Below are 22,599 nucleotides of genomic sequence, written 5' to 3' on the forward strand. Positions count from 1 at the left end.
AAATGGAAGATGTTACTTAGAAAGCTGGCAAATGAAGAATTTGAAAAAATTACAGCTGACAACTGGAAGACAGTGTGTGAACATGTGGAAAGTGATTAATTTAAAAGAGAAGTTATATTGGTTGATGTTTCTGAACTTTATAATAAGTGTTAATAATGACAGTGATGATTCGGATTTGTCAGTTTCATCTGATGATGATTCGGATTGTGAACTTTTACAAACGTAATGAATGTTCACTAAATGAGTATTATCACCAATTGGATATCATTGTTAAGATGTTGTATTTATTTTAAATAAATGTACACGTGTAGCTTACTTACTACAATTAGCCCTATAATTTCAAAAAGAAACCCCACCGATTGGACATATGCCGAAAGGTAAGCAAGACGCGTAGCGACCAAAATTTGATATTGCACGCACACACAGTCTATAAATCTCGTTTTCCTAAGAATATTGCACGGATCCTTCTTTGTGATCATGATACAAACGCACTGCATCAACATCATATAGGCCAAAATGATAATTGGAAACGAATTCACTTCCTGTCGCAACTTAATCTCCGTTACCATTACGCCGAAAACCATGCAATTAAAATTAAAATGTTGAACATAAACTTTACTTACTTACGGTTTTATTGTTAATCTGCAAGCCAGCAATGAATTCGCTGCAGCACATCATGCCAAACAAGGTAAACATAGTCCCAAATTTGAATGGCGTAGCTCTATGTAATAAAACTATTTCAGGAATAACAATTCTGGACGCGTCTATCATTATGGCAAGCACTAATGTTATCCGTATTCAATTGAAAACGCAATAGTTACATAAAATTTAGTGAAAAATCCGCCCATCATGTTTAGGGCGAATATTTTTAGTTAGATTTGATTTCGCGCGATCGTGAAATGTGTCAACTGTCACATGACTTATGGGACGCGCTAAGTTTGTTTTAAGCGTCCGATTCGCGTACGACATAGTGGTTAATGCAATAAAAAGAGATAGAACATGTTTCTTCTTGGTTAGAAAGTAATGGAGAGATGTACAAATTTCTTTGATATGTTTTTTAAAAACCGAGGTACGTTTGTTAAGGATGGCTGTATCTAGGTATTTATATATCTATGTGATGATATGTACAAGTGCGCCATCTCCTTGGTAATCGATACACTTTTTTCATTTTATAGTATTTTCAGTTTAGTTGAGATGTCGCCACGTACGTAACTTCATTTGAAATTGCTTTTGAATTTATGCGATTAATAGCCGCCTTGGACTTAGTTTTCCCTAAAGGGCACTTCAAGATGGACGCAGTCCTTTTGAACTAGTAGCCCAATCTTGGAACTGTTTGAAATTATGGATTCTACAAGCCACATTCTATAAGAAAATTTTTTTCCTGATCGATCTGAGACAATTTTTTTTCGGGGCTCAAAAAAATGCAGTTATTTACCTTCCTTTTTTACCAAAAATCGACTGCACCAAAATTTCTGGGGAAAACACTTTTTCTTATTAATTTTGGTGTGTAGAATCTACAACAATTCGTACTTTTTCGATTAGACTTCTCAATCAAAAGTTATAGACCATTTTCGAAAAAAAATTCAAAGGGCTGTAACTTTTGAACTAGTGGCCCAATCTTGGAACTGTTTGAAATTATGGAGATGGACGGAGTCTTGCAAAATCTGTAGAGCAATTGTAGTTCAATGCCCCGGTTTTTGATTAATTAGTTTAAATATAATTTCATTGTAAATTCAATGATGATATGTACAAGTGCGCCATCTCCTTGGTAATCGATACACTTTTTTCATTTTATAGTATTTTCAGTTTAGTTGAGATGTCGCCACGTACGTAAATTCATTTGAAATTGCTTTTGAATTTATGCGATTAATAGCCGCCTTGGACTTAGTTTTCCCTAAATGGCACTCAAGATGGACGGAGTGTTGCAAAATCTGTACAGCAATTGTAGTTCAATGCCCCAGTTTTTGATTAATTAGTTTAAATATAATATCATTGTAAATTCAATGATGATATGTACAAGTGCGCCATCTCCTTGGTAATCGATACACTTTTTTCATTTTATAGTATTTTCAGTTTAGTTGAGATGTCGCCACGTACGTAAATTCATTTGAAATTGCTTTTGAATTTATGCGATTAATAGCCGCCTTGGACTTAGTTTTCCCTAAATGGCACTTCAAGATGGACGGAGTGTTGCAAAATCTGTACAGCAATTGTAGTTCAATGCCCCAGTTTTTGATTAATTAGTTTAAATATAATATCATTGTAAATTCAATGATGATATGTACAAGTGCGCCATCTCCTTGGTAATCGATACACTTTTTTCATTTTATAGTATTTTCAGTTTAGTTGAGATGTCGCCAAGTACGTAAATTCATTTGAAATTGCTTTTGAATTTATGCGATTAATAGCCGCCTTGGACTTAGTTTTCCCTAAAGGGCACTTCAAGATGGACGGAGTCTTGCAAAATCTGTAGAGCAATTGTAGTTCAATGCCCCGGTTTTTGATTAATTAGTTTAAATATAATTTTATTGTAAATTCAATGATGATATGTACAAGTGCGCCATCTCCTTGGTAATCGATACACTTTTTTCATTTTATAGTATTTTCAGTTTAGTTGAGATGTCGCCACGTACGTAAATTCATTTGAAATTGCTTTTGAATTTATACGATTAATAGCCGCCTTGGACTTAGTTTTCCCTAAATGGCACTTCAAGATGGACGGAGTGTTGCAAAATCTGTACAGCAATTGTAGTTCAATGCCCCAGTTTTTGATTAATTAGTTTAAATATAATATCATTGTAAATTCAATGATGATATGTCCAAGTGCGCCATCTCCTTGGTAATCGATACACTTTTTTTTTTATAGTATTTTCAGTTTAGTTGAGATGTCGCCACGGACGTAACTTCATTTGAAATTGCTTTTGAATTTATGCGATTAATAGCCGCCTTGGACTTAGTTTTCCCTAAAGGGCACTTCAAGATGGACGGAGTCTTGCAAAATCTGTAGAGCAATTGTAGTTCAATGCCCCGGTTTTTGATTAATTAGTTTAAATATAATTTCATTGTAAATTCAATGATGATATGTACAAGTGCGCCATCTCCTTGGTAATCGATACACTTTTTTCATTTTATAGTATTTTCAGTTTAGTTGAGATGTCGCCACGGACGTAACTTCATTTGAAATTGCTTTTGAATTTATACGATTAATAGCCGCCTTGGACTTAGTTTTCCCTAAATGGCACTTCAAGATGGACGGAGTGTTGCAAAATCTGTACAGCAATTGTAGTTCAATNTCGGGCCTCAAAAAAAGGCAGTGTATAACCTTCCTTTTTTACCAAAAATCGACTGCACCAAAATTTCTCGGGAAAACACTTTATCTTATTAATTTTTGGTGCGTAGAATCCAAAACAATTCGTACTTTTTCAATCGGACTTCTCAATCAAAAGTTTATAGACTAGAAACCAATTTCGAAAGAAAATTCAAAGGGCTGTAACTTTTGAACTAGTAGCCCAATCTTGGAACTGTTTGAAATTATGGATTCTACAGGCCACGTTCTATAAGAATTTTTTTTTCCGGGTCGATCTGAGACAATTTTTTTTCGGGGCTCAAAAAAAGGCAGTGTATAACCTTCCTTTTTTACCAAAAATCGACTGCACCAAAATTTCTCGGGAAAACACTTTTTCTTATTAATTTTGGTGCGTAGAATCCAAAACAATTCGTACTTTTTCGATCAGACTTCTCAATCGAAAGTTATAGACTAGAAACCAATTTCGAAAGAAAATTCAAAGGGCTGTAACTTTTGAACTAGTAGCCCAATCTTGGAACTGTTTGAAATTATGGATTCTACAGGCCACATTCTATAAGAAAATTTTTTTCCGGGTCGATCTGAGACAATTTTTTTTTTCGGGCCTCAAAAAAAGGCAGTGTATAACCTTCCTTTTTTACCAAAAATCGACTACACCAAAATTTCTCGGGAAAACACTTTTTCTTATTAATTTTGGTGCGTAGAATCCAAAACAATTCGTACTTTTTCGATCAGACTTCTCAATCAAAAGTTATAGACTAGAAACCAATTTCGAAAAAAAATTCAAAGGGCTGTAACTTTTGATCTAGTAGCCCAATCTTGGAACTGTTTGAAATTATGGATTCTACAGGCCACATTCTATAAATTTTATTTTTAAATTTTTAATAAATTTGAGTGGCAAGTATTTGAATACTTTTTACTGTATTCGAATACTTTTCAAAGTATTTGAATACTTATTTTTTTAAGTATTTGAATACTTTTCAATGTATCTGTATCTATAGTATTCGCTTGTGCTGGACGTAAAAGTATTTAGTATTCAAATACTTTTTTAAAGTATTCTGCCCAGCTCTGATTCAAATGTATGTTGCAATTGCAATTAACTCTTGATACTTTTTCAAACAACCTTGACTTCTAGGAGAACGTAACTAGAATAGACATAGAAATCTTTTATTGCATTTTTACAAAAATAGAAAAGCATAGCATATACCTATAGAAAATGTAAAACTAAATTATATAAAATGTTAAGTACAATATTCTTAAATGTGAAGTATGCCTAATACAATATACATATAATTAAAAAAATACCTACAAATATTTATCGGGTGATGGAAAAAATTTCTGCTTTCGTTTACCCAATCTAAAATGGAGAAAGGTAAAAAATGGAAATTGCAATTGTATCCCACTCACTTCATATAGTACGGACTAAAAATTCCTGCCTTGTTTCGAGGGTAAAGTAATGAATCAGTACTAGGCGTCTGCTGCAATTTTCCCATAGGCGTTTTGAATTCGCCGTTTGACTCGAGGAAAGATTCCCAAAAATCGGACGACAGTCCGATCAGTTGATCCATCACCATAAATTGCTGCCTGGTTTCGGTTAGAAGCTGTTCGGAATTACAATCGGACGACGAATAGCCAATGAGCGTGGGTCCGAAAACTTTCGCCAAATTATCAGCTGGCATTTTGCACTCGGGCATGTTGCTCACGCTGTAAATTGGGCGTTAATGCGATTCGATGTACGTGAATCTTTTACCGTTGAAGGTGCAATAGCACATAAGCTAAAGTATCGCGATTCGGTTGCGGCAGTTCGGAAACAATCTGATTTAGAATTGGAATCGCTTCGTTCTTGTTCGCCATTTCGGCTGCTTTAATGAAATCGGACCGTCGCGAGTAGGTGACCAGCGGCTCTTGAAGGTTGCGTAAGAAGTCCTTGATTGTACCGCAAATTACGTGTATGTCTACTTGGCTAAGGCAGGGCAACCCTTTGCCGTTTAAGAACTTTTCCTAAAATTACCAATGCAATTAATGGTCACTCAATTTGATTGTAACTCGTTTGTATAGATATTTTCTTTTAAATTTCTGCGTTGTAAGTAGTTAATAATTATGCGTAGTAGTTTGTCACCTTGTAATTTAAATTAGTTTCTTTAAAGGCCGAAGTTACACTACCTACAAGTAATGTAGCCACAGTTTAAGACAAAAAAAACCGCGTCCAAAAATAGGGAAGGTGCCTTCAACTAACCTACCTTTAACGATTTGACTTCCCTCTCAGAACCAGGAATTCGGTATATACCAAGCTCGTTGTGGCCGCGACTTTCAACTTCCTTCATGCAGTGCACTATTAATGCGGGCACCATCGGCGACGAGGTCGGCGTGTAATCGCTAATCGTAACTAGCGCCCCCTTTTGCGGCGTATTTACGTTTGGCACGCACGGCAACGGAAGTTGGTCCCTGCACTCGGGATGGCAGTGGGTCCGGCACTGTACGCACTTGTAGACGTTACGTCCGAATTTGATTCGCTTATCGCATAGAGCGCATGTTTCCGGTATCATGACGATCTTGCTTTGGAACTGATGCTGCCTAACGTTTATATTGCTGCCGGATGCGATACTATTATTATTATTAACGAAGTGTGCGGGCGGCGCACTCGGACGAAAGTCCTTGACTTTCTATAAGAGACTTACAGTTGTGACTCCTTTAGTTTATAGTTTACCTTTGCTGCTTCTGGCGGCACAGATTCGATTATTGAAGTTGCCGTAATCGGCCCATCTCTGCTTACAGTTAATGTAGTAGTTGCCCTCACTGTGTCTGCCGCATTTATCTCGACAACTCTATTGCTGGAGCGACGCTTCTTTATCGGCGGCTCCGTTACAAACTCGCCACTTCGCCTCTGTGATTTCATAGTGCTACTTAATTTGTTGCAAAACGCGACTGATGTATCCAAGTCGTCTTCACTTCGAGAATAGCTGAAGTCTGAGATTAACGAACCTAAAATGATCGTTTTGTTTAACGTTAAAACTCTCAAATAAAGATAATGTAGCGAACATTCCAGATATCTCGATAGACATTGAGGCGCCATGAAAGATTAATCATCGGTGGTAAAGAACCAAGGCGAATGTGACGTAATCTTTCTCGGAAATATGCGTATATACTAGAACAGAATCGACAACACTCGGGTTTACTATATAAGCAAATCGAATTGCGTTTGAACACAGTTCCAACTTCGACGCGCTTGTGTTATGTTATAAATTGGAAGTGATAAATAATAATTACTGTTATAAATTAATCTATTGTAAGACTGTTATAAATTTACTTGAAGTTTTCACATCACCCATAAATATGTCTCGTTCCTACTGTTGAGACTTTTCATTAGAATACCATGAAGGATAGTAACACGTGTTGAGGAATTATAACCGAACCCAATAATAGGTCGTGGAGGAAAGCGATAGTTGGTAGAAGTCAATTCCTTTTGTTAAGACCTTTCACTAGAGTATCATAAAGCATAAAGTCAGCCCCCGCCCCCCCAATATTCCCCCTAATTTTGATAAGGGATAAAGACAGGAACGGTAGAAAACAGTTCCTTTCGTTGAGACCTTTAATTAGTACCATGAGACCTTTTCGGGATTTGCGGGTGAACGAGACGTCGGAAGGGGGTACCGACAAAGGGAATGTGGTAACCCCCCGCGCTATAGATCAGTTCTTAGACCTTGTATCAACTTCCGGTTTTCGCTATACACGGTGTCCATTTTTTGAGTGCCACTATGGGGATCTCGCTTATCTTAAGAGATAGAAATTTGGTTAAATGAGGGCAAAGTTGTGAATTTTGGTGCTGAATAATAATCTGAAAAGAAATTTAAAATATCTTCAGTAGTTTTGAAAATATCGCAAAAAAAAGAAAATTTCTGACTTTCGTTTTTAATTTTTTCATAGTAAACTAATCGTTCTAGACATTTCTAATTAACACATTATTCAGACACTTTTTAATGGAGATTTCGAATATGGCATCCCGTTTTAAATAACTTTTAAGATGACGGGCAAACACGTGGCAACTTTAATTTTTCTTATGGGCGCCGTTTTGGATTTTGACATTTTTAGGTCTTTTTTTCTCTTTACAACGATATAATCACACATGGTGGTTCAGTAACACATTTTTCCTAAAATTACAATTTTCATTTTCTGCAAAAAGTGCTTTGGAAAAACAAAACGTTCTTTTTGTTATGTACAAAACGTTGACTTATTTCAAGTAGTGTCATTTACGTTTGTGTTTGTTTTATTGCGAAAATATTATTTATTCTTATGTATTTTTGTTCTAATTTGAATTATAATTTTCTCGCAAAACGAAGGTTCAATTCTATTCAGATGAAAATCGAATTTTCTCAACACAGATGGATCAAACTGTCAAACTTTTGTTCACGATAAAAGAGCGTTTTGTTTTTCCAAAGCACTTCCGAAAAAATTAAAAAGTGTCTGAATCATGTGTTAATTAGAAATGTCTAATATGATTAGTTTACCATGAAAAAATTAAAAACGAAGATCAGAAAGTTTCGTTTTTTTGCAATATTTTCAAAACTACTAAAGATATTTTAAATTTCTTTTCAGACCAGGAAAATTCGCAACTTTGTCCCCATTTAATCAACTCTCTATCTCTTCAGGTAAGCGAGATCCCCATAGTGGCACTCGAAAAATGGACACCGTGTATAAAACCTTATAGGTTCCAGGTTCAACTACCAAAAATTTACTTTATTGCCCAAAGCAGGTCTAAATCCCGATTTACGCACCAATTTCCTAGGAAAAAGAGCAAACTCGATTGCTCGATGACCAAGAAATGGTATTTGTGTATTTTTGATGACCAAAATATTTTTAAACAAAAGATGTCAACATCGCTATTTAAGCACCATTTTTCTTGGAAAAAAATACCAAACTCGATCCCCAGAAACGATCCATGGCGAGCAAAATGTTTTGGACAAAAGATCAAAATCCTTTGGATAAAAATATTTTGGTTGCCAAAAATGCAGATGGATCATTCCTTGGGCATCATGCAATAGAGTTTAGTCATTTTCCCAACAAACTTGGGCATAAAACGTTTTTGATCGATTTTCAGCAACAAAGTGATGGATGCCAAAGTTAATTTTGTATAGTTGCACATCTGGAACCCATAATTTAAATATTTTACCTTCACATTGAAATGACCAACATTTGATTTTAACAGCATTGAATGCCATTCTTATTTTTTGAAACCCAATGAGGTCTGCAGTACATCATTCCTCTTATTTGTCCTCTATGACCATTGTTATATATTCTTTCCTATGTAAACTGTATAAATTTAAAAAAAAACCCATAATATACACAATACAATACTTATGGGTGATACATAGAAACTCCCGATTGCTGCTGCAGTTTGTCTAATTAAATATTATGTATTCATTTTAAACGCTGAAACATAAAACGACTGGAGAATTTTGTAAAGTGGTAGTTTATATTGCCAACTAAACTGCCGAAGTGTCATTAGCTGTTAATGTAAAAGATTTATTTCTGTTCGCAGTGCTTGATATTTCTACTTTACAATAATTTGGTGCCGTTTTATATTTTTCCTGTGCGTGTTTATCTTCAAACACAGCGCCATCTACTACTTTCTTATAATGAATGCAGTATAGTAAGGTGGTAAACCTTACTCAATGTTTAATAATAATGTCATTTTTAACATAAAAATTAAAAGTCAAAAAGGTCTGTAAGTCATTATACAGTGTGTCCCAAGTGGTAGAATGCACCATAGGGAAACAGCAATGTATTTTTTCTCTTTGGTCAAGTTACAGATAGAGCTGATTTGAGAAAATTTTTTTTCGGGGATCAAAAAAAGGCAGTGTATAACCTTCCTTTTTTACCAAAAATTGACTACACCAAAATTTCTCGGGAAAACACTTTTTCTTATTAATTTGGGTGCGTAGAATCCAAAACAATTCGTACTTTTGCGATTAGACTTCTCAATCAAAAGTTAGGTATGGACTAGAAACCAATTTCGAAAAACAATTCAAAGGGCTGTAACTTTTGAACTAGGAGCCCAATCTTGGAACTGTTTGAAATTATGGATTCTACAGGCCACATTCTATAAGAAAAATTTTTTTCCGGGTCGATCTGAGACAATTTTTCTTCGGGGCTCAAAAAAGTCAGTGTTTTACCTTCCTTCTTCACCAAAAATCGACTACATCAAAATTTCTCGGGTAAACACTTTTTCTTATTAATTTGGGTGCGTAGAATCCAAATCAATTCGTACTTTTTCGATCAGACTTCTCAATCAAAAGTTATAGACTAGAAACCAATTTCCAAAAAAAATTCAACGGGCTGTAACTAGGGAATGCAATACCGGGATCCCGCAGAATTTTTGCGGGATTTATTTTAATACAGAAGTTAACTGCACAAAATTGCTTATTTGCCAATTTATTTAAAATTTTGCGGGATCCCGCGGGATTAACATCTAAGGATCCCGCAAATACCGGGATTGAGATTTTGCTGCGAGATTGCATTCCCTAATCTGAGCACACCACTGTGAAAGAAATTGCTTCACCGCATTTGTTTTGTGAAAGCAATTAAGTCAAATTATTGACCTACTAGTAAAAATCATTGACGAGCCTCCAGGTAAGGCGAGTACCCTGATATTCATCAAGAAAAACTGATTACAACACACCCTCCATTATCTCAATAAGACACACTGTCTACAAAAGTCACGAATACTAGGAGTTGTTGCTCAACAAACTTTCCTAAAATACAAAGACAAGCAGACAGGAACGGATTTTTGTTGATTACAAAATCGGCATACCTGTTGTATTCACTTCCTGTATGGCACTCAGTTGTGGTACTCCAACATCTAGCATGGCATTGGCGTTACTCCCTTCACGCTGCAAAAAATTTAACTCTCGGAGTAAGGGGTCAGGCAAATGATTTTGTTTATTAAATAGAAGTCGAGCGGCTGTGTCCATCTTACGACCCTGCAAAGATCTAGTGAAAGCGAAAGTTTAGTAGGATTCGACTTACTAATTCGTCACGTTCGTCTTCTAAGCGTCGCGAACGCCTCTTCTCCTGATCGAGCATTCTGCGTGCCACCTGCAATTTAGCTTCGTAATCCTCGGTTATCTTAGAGTTATCCATCCGCAACCGTTCCACCTCGTTTTTCGTCTTTAACCATTGCATGTTAATTCCTTTGGCCTGTTCGATGAAGTCCTCAAACTCTTCGGTAACATCCAGGAAAGAAATGTACTGCTTGTACGTTCGTATCATCGCATCGTATTCCGCCACAATACTCAATTCGCCATTGTTATTCCTTGAGGATTCTGAAGAACAACTTGTGGAGCTCTCTCCGCTGTCTGTTGTTTCTCTTGCGGTCGCCGGCGTTGCACGCATTTTTGACGGTTTCGGGGTTTTGTACTGCTTCTTGTGCATTTTCTAATTTAGGCTTCGAGATGAAAATTACAAAAACTTAAATGACGGTTGACGGGCTCTGTTGTTCTGTGCGTTTGACCAAATTTTAAACTGCTCGCTCGTCAAATTTCGGTTCTTGTTATCGCGATCGGCACTGTCCGTATTGGTAACGGCTTTTCTCATAGGAACAAATTTCATTGTACCTAAAGATTGTCATTGAAAAACCGTCTCCGATTTTTCATCTCATACCTTTTCCACCAGCCGACATAAGTATTTCCCAGAGACATGGTCTCTGGTATTTCCTTGAGTTTGGGCTTTACGCAAAGCCATTGAATAAGCACTTTAAAGAAGTATAACTACATAAAAAACCTGAAATTGGTGTAAGGTGTGTTGCATTCACTGCAAAGTGGTTAATTACCACAAATATTGAAGGATATTTGGCCTCGGGCGGTAAATAATGACTATTTTAAACAGGGAAACCAGTTATACTTAGGGGTTCTTTGTTTTCCTTGTTTATAAGAGTTGAACAGTGTTGTCATATTTACCAGATCCAGATCCTTATACAGGGTCATTCTTGACGAGCATCAGTTATAAAGATATGGAAAACCTTTGAAAATGAAGATAAACTGATAAGTTCTTTAATGGTTTTGGCACATGATGAATTGAACTAAAATATTGTCAAGATGGCGTCACTTCCGGAAGTAGCCATCAACTTTGTTATTTTAAATAGGGACCCCCTATTTTTTCTACATTTTCAGTTTCTACGTAGAATTTGGAGTACAACGATACCCCATGGTTGACCCTTTACTCCAAGGGCTTCGCCGATATTCAAGTGTTTATGTCAAAAATTGAATTTGCAGGGGTAATTTTAAAAATTTATTATTCGAAAACGGTGAGAGATATTGCGACACAGTTTACACTGATTTATTAAAGAAAGATCGAATTTTCTTATGGTGTGCGTAACAGTCTAAAAAAGTGAGACTACAACACTTTTTTAAAGCTCTCAACGTTTAAACTTAAATATCCGTAACTCCATTTTTTCAAATGGCACCCCCCATTTTGTTCTTCACCGTTGTTTTCCTTTTTCCCAGACCTTCAATTTGATACAAATTATGAAAAGCTGCTTTAAACGGTTTCCGAGATATTCCATGTTATAGTTACTTCTTGTGGCAAATTGATAAAAAAATTAAGTCGCTTGATGTTATTCTTTTGTTTTTATTATGATATTGTTTAAAATTCAAATTTTCGCTGCTTGAACTTACACTTCTCGTCAATAATGGATCGTTTGGGTTACACTAATGAAGATTTATAAATTACCAACGGTATAGGCGCAAAAGTAGACTTGAGTTTTATATTTATATAGACGTAGATACTTATATTGTAATTCCTTTTAGACAATGAATACAAAATACGTTTTAGATAATTCAACAACTTCCACCCTCGCTTCTCAAGTAACAAGTAAGCACCAGAATCAAGTTAACATTTGTTGTCAAAAACTTGTGTGACAATTTGCTGAAACGGTTTTATTACCTCTTGGAACAAAAAATTTAGTTCTAAAGATATTTTTTAACAAAAATATGTAGTCCAAACAGCAATTAAAACCAAATATTTCGTACGACAAATTGTTATGTAAGGATCTTTCTTCAAAGTGTTAACATCTACAAACCGTAAGTTCCATTCACTTCCGAGTTTTATATGTAATTTGTAAACATGTAATTTAAGTTCTCTGTGTTAAATAATGTAATGTGATTGTATCTAAATACACTTTAATGTAACAACTGTGTATTCTTTATCAATATTTATGATTTATATCGAATTTGGGAAATTACTTCATGACTTTAGAAGCTGGTCACCAGATGGCGCTACTCTGATTTCGATGCTAAAGTCACTAAATATAGTAAATATCTAGTGACTTTATTCGATGCTTTAGTTCACAGTACACCCACCAGGCTCCGCCAAAATACCATACAAATTTGTAACATTGCTGTTTCTATTCTGAGAAGGCCGTATTCTGTGAGTAAAGGTAAAGTAATTTAATTCCTATACACATACATCCTATAAACATTTTATAATAAAAAATATCTATGCCTAGTAATTTCCACAATGCAAATTGGAATGTACAAATAATTGCAGTTGAAAATTACACATCGATCGAAAATCATATAAGACTTATTCTGCTCGGGTACTCAATTTTTTCAATACGTGTAGACCCTGCTCTTGGTACTCCTGTTTTGACATCCAAAAGCTGTCCCTATCCTTCATGACCTCGGCCAAAACCGCACCCCCAATAAATACCATATCCTTACGCCTTGGAGGATCTTCGATTCTTATCTTAAATTTATGTAGCTTATCGATATCATTCTTCAGCACCCTTTCCAAGTACAGCTGCTTTATTTCGCGTTCTAAACGCGAAGGAAGTCCCGGATACATCGTCGAACCGCCAGACAACACGATATGTTTGTAGAGTTCGGAACGCATATCGATATCGGCAGCCTAAAATCGATGTCATTTTCTTTGCAAACGGAGATCAGCTTACTTGTATCGTGTTGAAGACGAGCTCCGCAATCCCGTGTCCCTCCACGTTGATGAGATGAGGTTGGAATAAAGCCTCGGGTGCCTCGAACCTCTCACCGCCCACTTTAATGACTCGCCCGTCGGGTAACGAGTACGCTTCGACAAGTACCGTCGTTTCCAATGCCAGCCTCTGCTCGGTTTCGATGTCGTACCCGATGTAGCACAATTTCTCCTTCATCATCCTCACCGTTTCGAAATCTGCGGAGTGATTGAATGCGTACCCCCTTAAAAGCAACAGTTTGATGAGGTAGCGCGTAATATCTCTGCCGGCGATGTCTAATCGTGTCGTTAAGTGTGGCAGGGCGTATGCCTCAAATACGGGACACACGTGGGTTACACCATCACCGGAATCGACGACCACTCCAGAAAGCAATCCCTGTAAATGGTCATGTAAAATGACTGTCTGTACTAATTAATTTATAATCGTTCACAAGCTGTGCCCTCTATTAACAAAAAGATGGACTATGATCAGTTTCAATACGAATATTTGATTCCATCAAATGTAAACGGAGCCTTAATGGTGTAAACGGATCAGTTTGTGCTAACCTGAGCATAGAGTGTCAGTACAGCTTGTATGGCAATATATGCGCCAGCGAACCCGTACTTTTCAAACATGACCTCGATCATTCTCTCCCGATTCTTGATTGGATTCATTGGCGGCTCAGTCAGTAGAATCTGTGAATCACTGTGGTCACATTCGCAGGAGCTTACGAATGAATTCTACCTTTGTTTCTTTTGGGTCCAAGTTCATCTTTTTCGGTCCGAATGTGTAATCCCAAACATGGCACATATCATCCCAATTACGCACGACTCCGTTCTCCATGGGATAGTTCACCTCCAAAAGTGACCGTAGCGCCGATGCTTCGTCGCCGACCATTAAATCCTGCGAGTCACAGACAAATTAATTAGTAATTCGAGACATACGGCCAACGGTTAGTGTACTCACAGGTAACGTACTTGCAACACCCTGATGCATGAAAAATAGTTAGTAAAAATGTAAGTGATTTAAAAACAAATTTAAGCATGCAGAAAAAAACAACGGTAAAATGCAAACACAAAGCATTCCTATTAAGTAACGTATCACTTACTTCTACATGATAACCCTAGAATTGAAACAGAACGTTACACTTTGATAACCGATTCGCACTTCAATATTAATTAAAGCTAGTCGTACCTTAACTTCGATGTCTCCGATCTTGTTGACGGCACGTATTATCGGCCTGCCGACCATTGACGGGAAGATGTGCGCCGGAAAGTTGCTGCCGGCGTATCCGCATTTTACGAACTGCGTGAGGAGGTTATGTTAGATTTAACTACCCCCCGCTCGCATCAATTAAAAATAACTCACCCCCGTTCCGTTATCGCACACAATTACTTTTCTACCTTGACTATCCATCGTAGATCGCGGAAATCGGACCGTTCTATTTTACTTATGAATCATGGCAAACTTCCTAACCACACCTAAAAACAGAACTCCACTGACGTTTCGGTTGTTTATGGCGTACGATCGATAAAGAAGAGATCTGTAGGCCAATGAATTAACAGGGTGCTTCAAGGGTACACCTTCATCCCGTAGAGACAAGATAGTTAATCCCTAACGAACTACAGGAAGAAAGTTCCAAAAGTATCTAAGTTGTTGGTTTTTCGATCTAAAATTACCCTAAAAACTAATTAGGGAAGCACAAAAATCCTGAAGGGATCAGATAACAACCCTCACATCAATAATAATTGTGGTTATTCAGTGGCGTACGTAGAAATGTATTCGGGGGGGGGGGGGGGGGGGGGGGGGAATAAACAAGTTCGTGGCACATACAGTCACCCAGTGCGTACTAGAAGGGGGAGGGGGTGGGGGTTAAGAAATAGAAATTGGGTTGCAGGTTGCTGATGCTGGTAGTCATTTATCTATTTATTATTGTACAGGCGAAAAAGATTAGATTAGAACGGTATTTTATTTCTTACTGCTGACGGGCCCCTTTATTGCTTTTGCTTTAATTAGTCAACGAAAACTTTGAATAATAGGTATATTTATGGGCAAAAAACCAATTTCGACAAAAAATTCAAAGGGCTGTAACTTTTGATCTAGTAGTCCGATCTTGGAACTGTTTGAAATTATCGATTCTACAGGCCACATTCTATAAGAAAATTTTTTTCCGGGTCGATCTGAGACAATTTTTGCTTCGGGGCTCAAAAAAAGGCAGTTATTACCTTCCTTTTTTACCAAAAATCTACTGCACCAAAATTTCTCGGGAAAACACTTTTTCTTATTAATTTGGGTGGGTAGAATCCAAATCAATTTGTACATTTTCGATCAGACTTCTCAATCAAAAGTTATAAACTAGAAAAAAATTCAAAGGGCTGTAACTTTTGAACTAGTAGCCCAATCTTGGAACTGTTTGAAATTATGGATTCTACAGGCCACATTCTATAAGAAAATATTTTTTTCCGGTCGATCTGAGACAATTTTTTTTCCTAGCCAAAAAAAGGCAGTTATTACCTTCCTTTTTTACCCAAAATCGACTGCACCAAAATTTCTCGGGAAAAAACTTTTTCTTATTAATTTGGGTGCGTAGAATCCAAATCAATTTGTACTTTTTCGATCAGACTTCTCAATCAAAAGTTATAGACTAGAAACAAATTCAAAGGGCTGTAACTTTTGAACTAGTAGCCCAATTTTGGAACTGTTTGAAATTATGGATTCTACAGTACACATTCTATAAGAAAATATTTTTTTCCGGTCGATCTGAGACAATTTTTTTTCTGGGCAAAAAAAAGGCAGTGTATTATTACCTTCCTTTTTTCCCAAAAATCGACTGCACCAAAATTTATCGGGAAAATTTATCGGGAATTAATCTGAAACTGTGAGACAAAGAAAATTGAAATTATAGTGAGACTCGGTTGTGGTAAATACCATTGGAATGCAAAAGAAACGCGCTTATACCATACCATAACCACCATATATATAACCACACATCTATTGCGTCATGTGTTTACAATAAAAAGATTAGGTTAATCCAAAAGTAATTACTTACTTTAAGTTTTTTATTTAATTATTTACTTTTAAGAACATTCACTTATTAAACAGGCTACCTCAAATAATAATAAAAATAAAAAAAATGTGAGCGTTAACGAAGTAATTTTTTTAGGTTAGGATTCCAAATGAATTTACTCTCTCTAGTTATCGATGTAGCAATTATAACATCATGTTGGGGACGTTTAAACGAGGAGGCCGCAATAGAGACAATCAACGAAAGTAAGGGCACTCAATGCTTCCACCAACCCGAAAGCGCTTGTCCGCCCCCTTCCGACACTTGCCACTGTAGACGTATATCGAGTAGGGCTGCCATTTGCTGTAACGTAGACAAGTCGCTGATCACAAAGGGATTGTCGTGCGCCGGTAAGACACGTGGCATGTTCAGCCCTTTTATCTCTCTAACTTGCAGACATTAAGAACGGGAAAGTTATTGAGTTGCACATCAGAAATGCGACTTTAGACGTTCTCAACGTGACATTCTCGACTTGGCGTCAGCTTTTATCGTTGTCCATAACGGACGGTGTAATCAATCGTGTGGTGGGCGAGTTCGGTAAGCACACGACGATCTCGTGCTTGAATCTCTCATCGAACTCCATCGACAAATTCGACGATCGTTCCCTAGTCAACCTATACAATCTGAGCGTCCTCGATTTGTCACACAATAATATGATGGACGTACCGCGACTGAAGAAGGAGGGCATAGTCACTTTGGATATTTCTGGTTAGTAATTTCCCGTTGTGGCCGGGCTGTACTCGATAACTTTTCAGCAAACAAGCAGCTTTTGTGTTCGCATCTGGTCGACGCGCTGAAACGAACCGAACTGCACTTCAACAACGAGAATGATACGTTTTGCATGTCTTCGAATACATTCCAGTGGTTTAATTCGACCGAGCTTGTTCCCTTAAATCAGGTCGTTAGCGTCCACGTGGTGAGTTCGAAAATAAATTGCTACTTGCACTAATCCACTAATTGATGTTTGTACCTATAACCACTGGCACTGTGAGGAAAATTGTCACAAGATTGCGAAATTATAGGATTTTGACCAATAGGGGCATCCCGGCTTCATTTTTTATTTCTGATCTACAATGTACAGGGTGGCCAACTAAGAATAAAAAATAAAGGCTTTTTTAACTGAAAACCCCTTATACAATATTAAAGATTTTCTTAACATTGACGTTAAATTATAAATTTTAATATTTCTTAGAGTTTACGTTTTATGTTTTATGCTATAGCAAGTCTCTGTGTTTTATATTTATATGTATTGTTCTGCTTTTATGACGCGTGTAAACATTACTTTTAATGTACTAGCACAATGAATATATATATTATTATTATATTATTATTATTAAGAATGCGAGGTACTGTATCTGAGAGCCTATCCATCGAAAAGGCTTAAAGTAAAAAAAGTTATTACTAAAACGGCCACAAGAAAAACCGGGCAAATATTTTTAAGTTTCTGAAATGGCCGCTAGGGGGCGTACCGCAATCATCCGCCATTTTTGGGCCAAATTTGCTGTCAACTTTAAAAAATGACAACTAAAAACAGTTGTTATTCTTTTATAACCTAACTTTGCATAGTTCTGTCATGTTTCATAAAAATATATATGAAAGGGCACATATCAATCGATCAATAATAATATTTCGTCTCGGGGGTGTGCAATGAAACACGCACAAAATAAACATTATTCTGACTACTCCCAAGAATGGTTAAAAAATGCCCTGTAAACAATAATGCATGCATATTACAACCTGAAACACAACAACCCGCTATATATTTGATTTCTTAGAAAAAGAAAATTCCAATTTCAAATACTTGACTCTCCAAACAGGTGGAACAATCTCTCTTTCTCCTACCGCCTTCACTATTTAATGTCGTCTGGTAATACAGACCCAATTTTCTGAACGAAACAATTGCGACGCGGGTACCCCTTTAAGCCAATAAGAAACCCGCATTTCTGTCACGTGATCGGCAACGTTGAAATTTTTAGGCCCGAAGAGAACGTTCTTGCTTGATATGGCCCGTTATCGCCAGACATCGTTGTTCAAGTTCACTATTAAGCGGTACATGTGTAAAGTTTCCTATGCTTACTAAATTCGAAAAATTACTTTCAATGTGAAAAAAAATTATATCTCAATAACGAAGCTTTTGCTGACTCAAAAATATACAGTGCTAGTAATGATTTTCAGTTGCGTAAAGATTGCATCATCAATTGCACCTGTGAGCCGTCCCGTTTGGATATCGTTCCCGGAAAACCGCCGACGTTCGCTCTTTTCGTAAACTGCTCCAATTTGAAATTGACTTCGCTGCCGTTAGTGCTACCGCCTCATACGATCGCCTTAAATGTGTCGAACAACAATGTAAGTGCCTTACGTGCTATGATTGTTCTCTTTCACGAGAATTGTGCAGATATCATCCTTGGAGCTGTTGAACGACGAAGTGTCTTATCAGAACTTGCGCGAGCTGTACGCCGACAACAATCAGATCACTTCAATTTTGCCGCTGGAAGGTTCGAAGTTCATGTCCAACTTTAAAGAGCTCAGCCTGAAGAACAACAAGATAAAGATGGTAGGAGGTGTTTTTTAAAAATGTCTACTTAACTATTGAGAAAAAGACAGAGCCTCAAAAACGTTTGTTTCTCTCTACATAGGTGCCATTTCCGCTGCGAAACCAGTCGACGGATGGGCAAGAGGCTGTTAAACCTCATTATTATTAGTACCATTTAAATTTTCAGCACTTCTGGAGATGCGACTGGAACTGTATCAAGATTATGTTGTGGTAGGTAGGTCGAGCTTACAGTTCAGTAACTGTTACTGTTTAGATGGGTATTAAAGAACATACCACACTCGATAAAGAATGCCTAGGTTGGCACTGCTCACAGAGGCTTCGTTTTGAACGCAATAATCCCACTTAATACAATGTCAAATGTGTACCAAGTAAATGTTGCACTTTTCGCTAACTTGAAGAAAGTACAAAAAAATAAAATATTTGGCGGTGACCTTGTAAAATATGTCAAGGTGACTTTCAAAGGGCACTTGCTACACGGCTGTGACATTGTAAACTTGGTCAAGGTGACGCTCAAGGGCACTCGCCTGTTTCCCCAAGCGCTCTTGGTTTTGGCCTTGAAATCAGATACAAACAACCTTATTTTTGTGTCGTCACGTTTAATATTCAAGGTTATTGAAGTTCAATGACGTTTTTGCAATGTCATTCCATTTTCAAGGTCATCAGAGGTCAATGTCCGTTTTTTTGCGGTATTATATTTTTTTCAAGGTTATAAAAGGTTAGTAACCTAATTTTTGCGATCTCATTCTATTGTCAAGGTTACCGGAAGTCAATTACGCCAATTTTCGAGGTGTCATGTTTCATTTTCAAGGCTATCAAACTTGAATGGTCTCGTTTTTTGTGATGACATATCATATTTCATTCTGTTTTGTTCTATTTCATTTTTAAGGTACCTTTAATGGTTATCGAAGGTCAATGTATTTTATTTTCAAGGTCATTAAATGTCAAAGGTCCCATTTTTCTGCTATTATGTTTTAATTTGTAGAATATCAAAGGTGAACGATCCAATTTTTGTAGTCTCATATTCTATTTTCAAGGTCACCAGATGTCAATTTACTCCAATTTTTGTTGTCATGTTTCATTCTCATGCCTTTTAAAGGTCAAAGACCTCATTTTTTGTGATTGCATACTTCGTTCTGAAGGTTATCAAAGGTTACTGACCCCATGTTGTGTCCTATTTCATTTTCAAGGTCAGTAGAGGTCAATGATCGCATTTTTTGCGGTGTCATTTCATTTCCAAGATCATCCCATTTTTTCCTGTCATTTAATTTTGAAGTTAATCAAAGGTCAATGACTCCATGTTCAGCTTATATCATTTTCAAGGTCATTAAAAGTCACCGGTTCCATGTTTGGTAAAATTTTATTTTGAAGGTGTCATCTTTCATTTTCAATGTCAGCATAGGTCATTGAGCGTATTTGTAATTATAAAATTGGCATCGCCGCGCGGGATTGCAGACGGACTATGGGAAGATGGGAAAATGGCCTTGTCAATTTAAGCTTACAGATTATTTGTTTTTGACTATGCTCCCGCGTAGATTGGTAACGGAACACCGATTTTTCTACAGTTCCTCCCTTTACAGTTACCCCCCTATCTGCTGTCAAACATCTTCGATAGAAATTACAAGTACCGCACAGTAAATCTTGGATTAAACAAATTGCAGTGCGACTGTACTACCGCAAAGGTGCTGAAGGTAAACTCCGCGCGCATCTCTCTTCCTAGGTTAATCGGAACATGTCGTAGGAGTGGCTGCCGCTGAAGTCGAAGCACGTGCCCGATTTCGACGAAATCTACTGTGAGAATATGGAGTCGAGAGTGCTCGATCTGGATCCGACGATACTATGTAAAGGTCCGCAGGACTGGACCGACTATATATACTTCATTATAACCGCCGAGGTGTTGCTGCTCGTGTTTCTTATCGCGAAGGTGTCGTACGACTATTGGGTGTTCAAAACCGCCGGATATCTACCATGGCCCGCCAGCCGTATGCCGAAGTTGCCCTGCGACTGGCTATGCGAATAATGGAGCGTCTTTAAGAAGGCTGTATCAAAGGTTGTGAATTTTCCGTTATAGAATTTAATTGGTTGTGATTTACTTACAAAATAAGCTTAAAGTGCAATTAGTAATTAATTACTAACACCTACGTCTATAGTTCAATGGGAAATGTGATAGAATTGCTCTTACTAATTTCAATTTAGTTTACGTTCTCGAGATTCAATCAGAAACCTAAATCACAATGCTTACTTGTACGTGGAATTGAAGACGACAATCCTCGCAGATTACTGATTTACGTATGTACCTACATTTGATAATGCTCCTATTTAATAAATGTGCCTTGTAATCTATGTACAAATATTTATATACGATATTGCATGTATATTTTTATGTACCTATATATTTGTGCTTAGTATTTTATAATCCTAATAAAAACTGGCAAATTTACTGATCTTTTTAGTTAAAGTGCACGTGATGCTACAAGTTTCTGGTTGTGTATTGTAGTAAATGATTTTAAATCACAATAAACGTATTTCACAAAATATAGGTTCTTGATGCAGAGTTGTGCCTTATTTAAAAAATAAAAACAAAAATCTTTAGTGAAAAGCTTATGTTTATATTGCGACACGTCAAATTTGACAACTGTTTGCTAGCGTTTTTATTATTTTATCGCGTTTTGCTACATTATCACTTCATGTTCATAACGAGCAATTATATTTGCAAAACTTCCGTAAGTCTTACTGCGATTTTGTGCGCCAAAAGTTGTATAACCCAAAAATGCCATCGGGTTTACCAAGAAAAAGTAAGCAACTTATTGCTACTCTTACATTACCCGATAAAAAATCCGTTAGTTTCATAACGAACAATTATCGCAGCATAACTTCCGTAAGTCTTACTGCGATATTCTGTGCCAAAAGTCGTATAATCCAAAAATGCCATCGGGTTTACCAAGATAAAGTAAGCAACTTATTGCTAGTCTTACATTACCCGATAAGAAATCCGTTAGTTTAATAACGGAACAATTATATTTGCAAAACTTCCGTAAGTCTTACTGCGATATTGTGCGCCAAAAGTTGTATAACCCAAAAATGCCATCGGGTTTACCAAGAAAAGGTAAGCAACTTATTTCCAAACTTACATTACCCGATAAGAAATCCGTTAGTTTCATAACGAACAATTATAGTAGCAAAATTATCGCAGCATAAGCGAGCGAAATCCAGGTCCATAATATCAAATGACAAAAAAAAATTGTCACAAGGCAGAGATGTTAGCCATCATATGACCTCTGCATAGGAGAACTCCGTAGAGGTTACCGTAATAAGTGTGTGTGAGGGTGAGGGTGCGTGGGGGTGTGTGTCCACCAAATCCATTCTCAGCGTCCATGTACGCCTTTCCCACCTCTTACAATCAAATACTCCATGTCCTGGAGTGTATGTATGCCCGAGGTCCGCAAAGGTGTCGTCCCGTCGCCTTTTGAATCTGTATGTCGGTCGTGGCTAAAATTCAAAAGTTATTACGAAAAAAGGGACGTACTTCGACATCTCAACTAAACTGTAAAAACTATAACTTGAAAGAAGTGTATTGATTACCAAGGAGATGGTCCACTTGTACATATTATATTTAAACTAATTAATAAAAAACCGGGGCATTGAACTACAATTGCTCTACAGATTTTGCAAGACTCCGTCCATCTTGAAGTGCCATTTAGGGAAAACTAAGTCCAAGG

The 22,599-nt window shown here is 37.0% G+C and overlaps 3 protein-coding genes across 6 annotated transcripts; 1 reads left to right on the forward strand and 2 right to left on the reverse strand.

Annotated features, from left to right (window-relative positions):
- Positions 1–4,457: 4,457 nt before the first annotated feature.
- Positions 4,458–10,840, reverse strand: LOC116181416 (rac GTPase-activating protein 1-like). The gene is made up of 7 exons (XM_031501783.1): positions 10,328–10,840; positions 10,113–10,281; positions 6,012–6,286; positions 5,545–5,967; positions 5,055–5,305; positions 4,712–5,008; positions 4,458–4,661 (listed from the first exon to the last, which is right to left on the reverse strand). The coding sequence occupies exons 1-7, from the start codon at positions 10,730–10,732 to the stop codon at positions 4,610–4,612; spliced, it is 1,872 nt and encodes a 623-aa protein (XP_031357643.1). The 5' UTR covers positions 10,733–10,840; the 3' UTR covers positions 4,458–4,609.
- Positions 10,841–12,729: 1,889 nt separating this feature from the next.
- Positions 12,730–14,794, reverse strand: LOC116180945 (actin-related protein 2). Of its 3 annotated transcripts, XM_031501135.1 has the most exons (8): positions 14,634–14,794; positions 14,460–14,570; positions 14,374–14,388; positions 14,232–14,252; positions 14,010–14,168; positions 13,832–13,960; positions 13,248–13,661; positions 12,730–13,204 (listed from the first exon to the last, which is right to left on the reverse strand). In XM_031501135.1, exons 1-8 carry the CDS (start codon positions 14,679–14,681, stop codon positions 12,881–12,883), a joined length of 1,221 nt encoding a protein of 406 aa, XP_031356995.1. In that variant the 5' UTR covers positions 14,682–14,794; the 3' UTR covers positions 12,730–12,880. The 3 variants fall into 3 exon arrangements, with proteins under 3 accessions (XP_031356995.1, XP_031356996.1, XP_031356997.1); XM_031501136.1 differs by lacking the exon at positions 14,232–14,252; XM_031501137.1 differs by lacking the exons at positions 14,232–14,252; positions 14,374–14,388.
- Positions 14,795–16,216: 1,422 nt separating this feature from the next.
- On the forward strand, positions 16,217–21,320 carry LOC116180504 (protein halfway). Of its 2 annotated transcripts, none has more exons than XM_031500516.1 (8): positions 16,217–16,302; positions 16,429–16,679; positions 16,726–17,037; positions 17,085–17,245; positions 18,505–18,675; positions 18,725–18,883; positions 20,461–20,571; positions 20,622–21,320. In XM_031500516.1, exons 2-8 carry the CDS (start codon positions 16,442–16,444, stop codon positions 20,898–20,900), a joined length of 1,431 nt encoding a protein of 476 aa, XP_031356376.1. In that variant the 5' UTR covers positions 16,217–16,302; positions 16,429–16,441; the 3' UTR covers positions 20,901–21,320. The 2 variants fall into 2 exon arrangements, with proteins under 2 accessions (XP_031356376.1, XP_031356377.1); XM_031500517.1 differs by having other exon boundaries at positions 16,219–16,290.
- The last annotated feature ends 1,279 nt before the right edge of the window (positions 21,321–22,599 follow it).

The sequence above is a fragment of the Photinus pyralis genome, unplaced genomic scaffold (assembly GCF_008802855.1).
Source record: "Photinus pyralis isolate 1611_PpyrPB1 unplaced genomic scaffold, Ppyr1.3 Ppyr1.4_LG9, whole genome shotgun sequence".
Classification (NCBI taxonomy): domain Eukaryota; kingdom Metazoa; phylum Arthropoda; class Insecta; order Coleoptera; family Lampyridae; genus Photinus; species Photinus pyralis.

Coding starts and splice junctions, on each gene's coding strand:
- LOC116180504 (XM_031500516.1), top strand. CDS start 16,442: ATGAATTTACTCTCTCTAGTTATCGATGTAGCAATTATAACATCATGT. Junction 18,676..18,724: donor TAAATGTGTCGAACAACAAT/GTAAGTGCCTTA, acceptor AGAATTGTGCAG/ATATCATCCTTGGAGCTGTT. Junction 18,884..20,460: donor AGAACAACAAGATAAAGATG/GTAGGAGGTGTT, acceptor CTCCCTTTACAG/TTACCCCCCTATCTGCTGTC.
- LOC116181416 (XM_031501783.1), bottom strand. CDS start 10,732: ATGCACAAGAAGCAGTACAAAACCCCGAAACCGTCAAAAATGCGTGCA. Junction 5,968..6,011: donor TGCCGCCAGAAGCAGCAAAG/GTAAACTATAAA, acceptor AGTCTCTTATAG/AAAGTCAAGGACTTTCGTCC. Junction 5,306..5,544: donor GGGAAGTCAAATCGTTAAAG/GTAGGTTAGTTG, acceptor TGGTAATTTTAG/GAAAAGTTCTTAAACGGCAA.
- LOC116180945 (XM_031501135.1), bottom strand. CDS start 14,681: ATGGATAGTCAAGGTAGAAAAGTAATTGTGTGCGATAACGGAACGGGG. Junction 13,961..14,009: donor TGGACCCAAAAGAAACAAAG/GTAGAATTCATT, acceptor AGTGATTCACAG/ATTCTACTGACTGAGCCGCC. Junction 13,662..13,831: donor TACTGACACTCTATGCTCAG/GTTAGCACAAAC, acceptor GACCATTTACAG/GGATTGCTTTCTGGAGTGGT.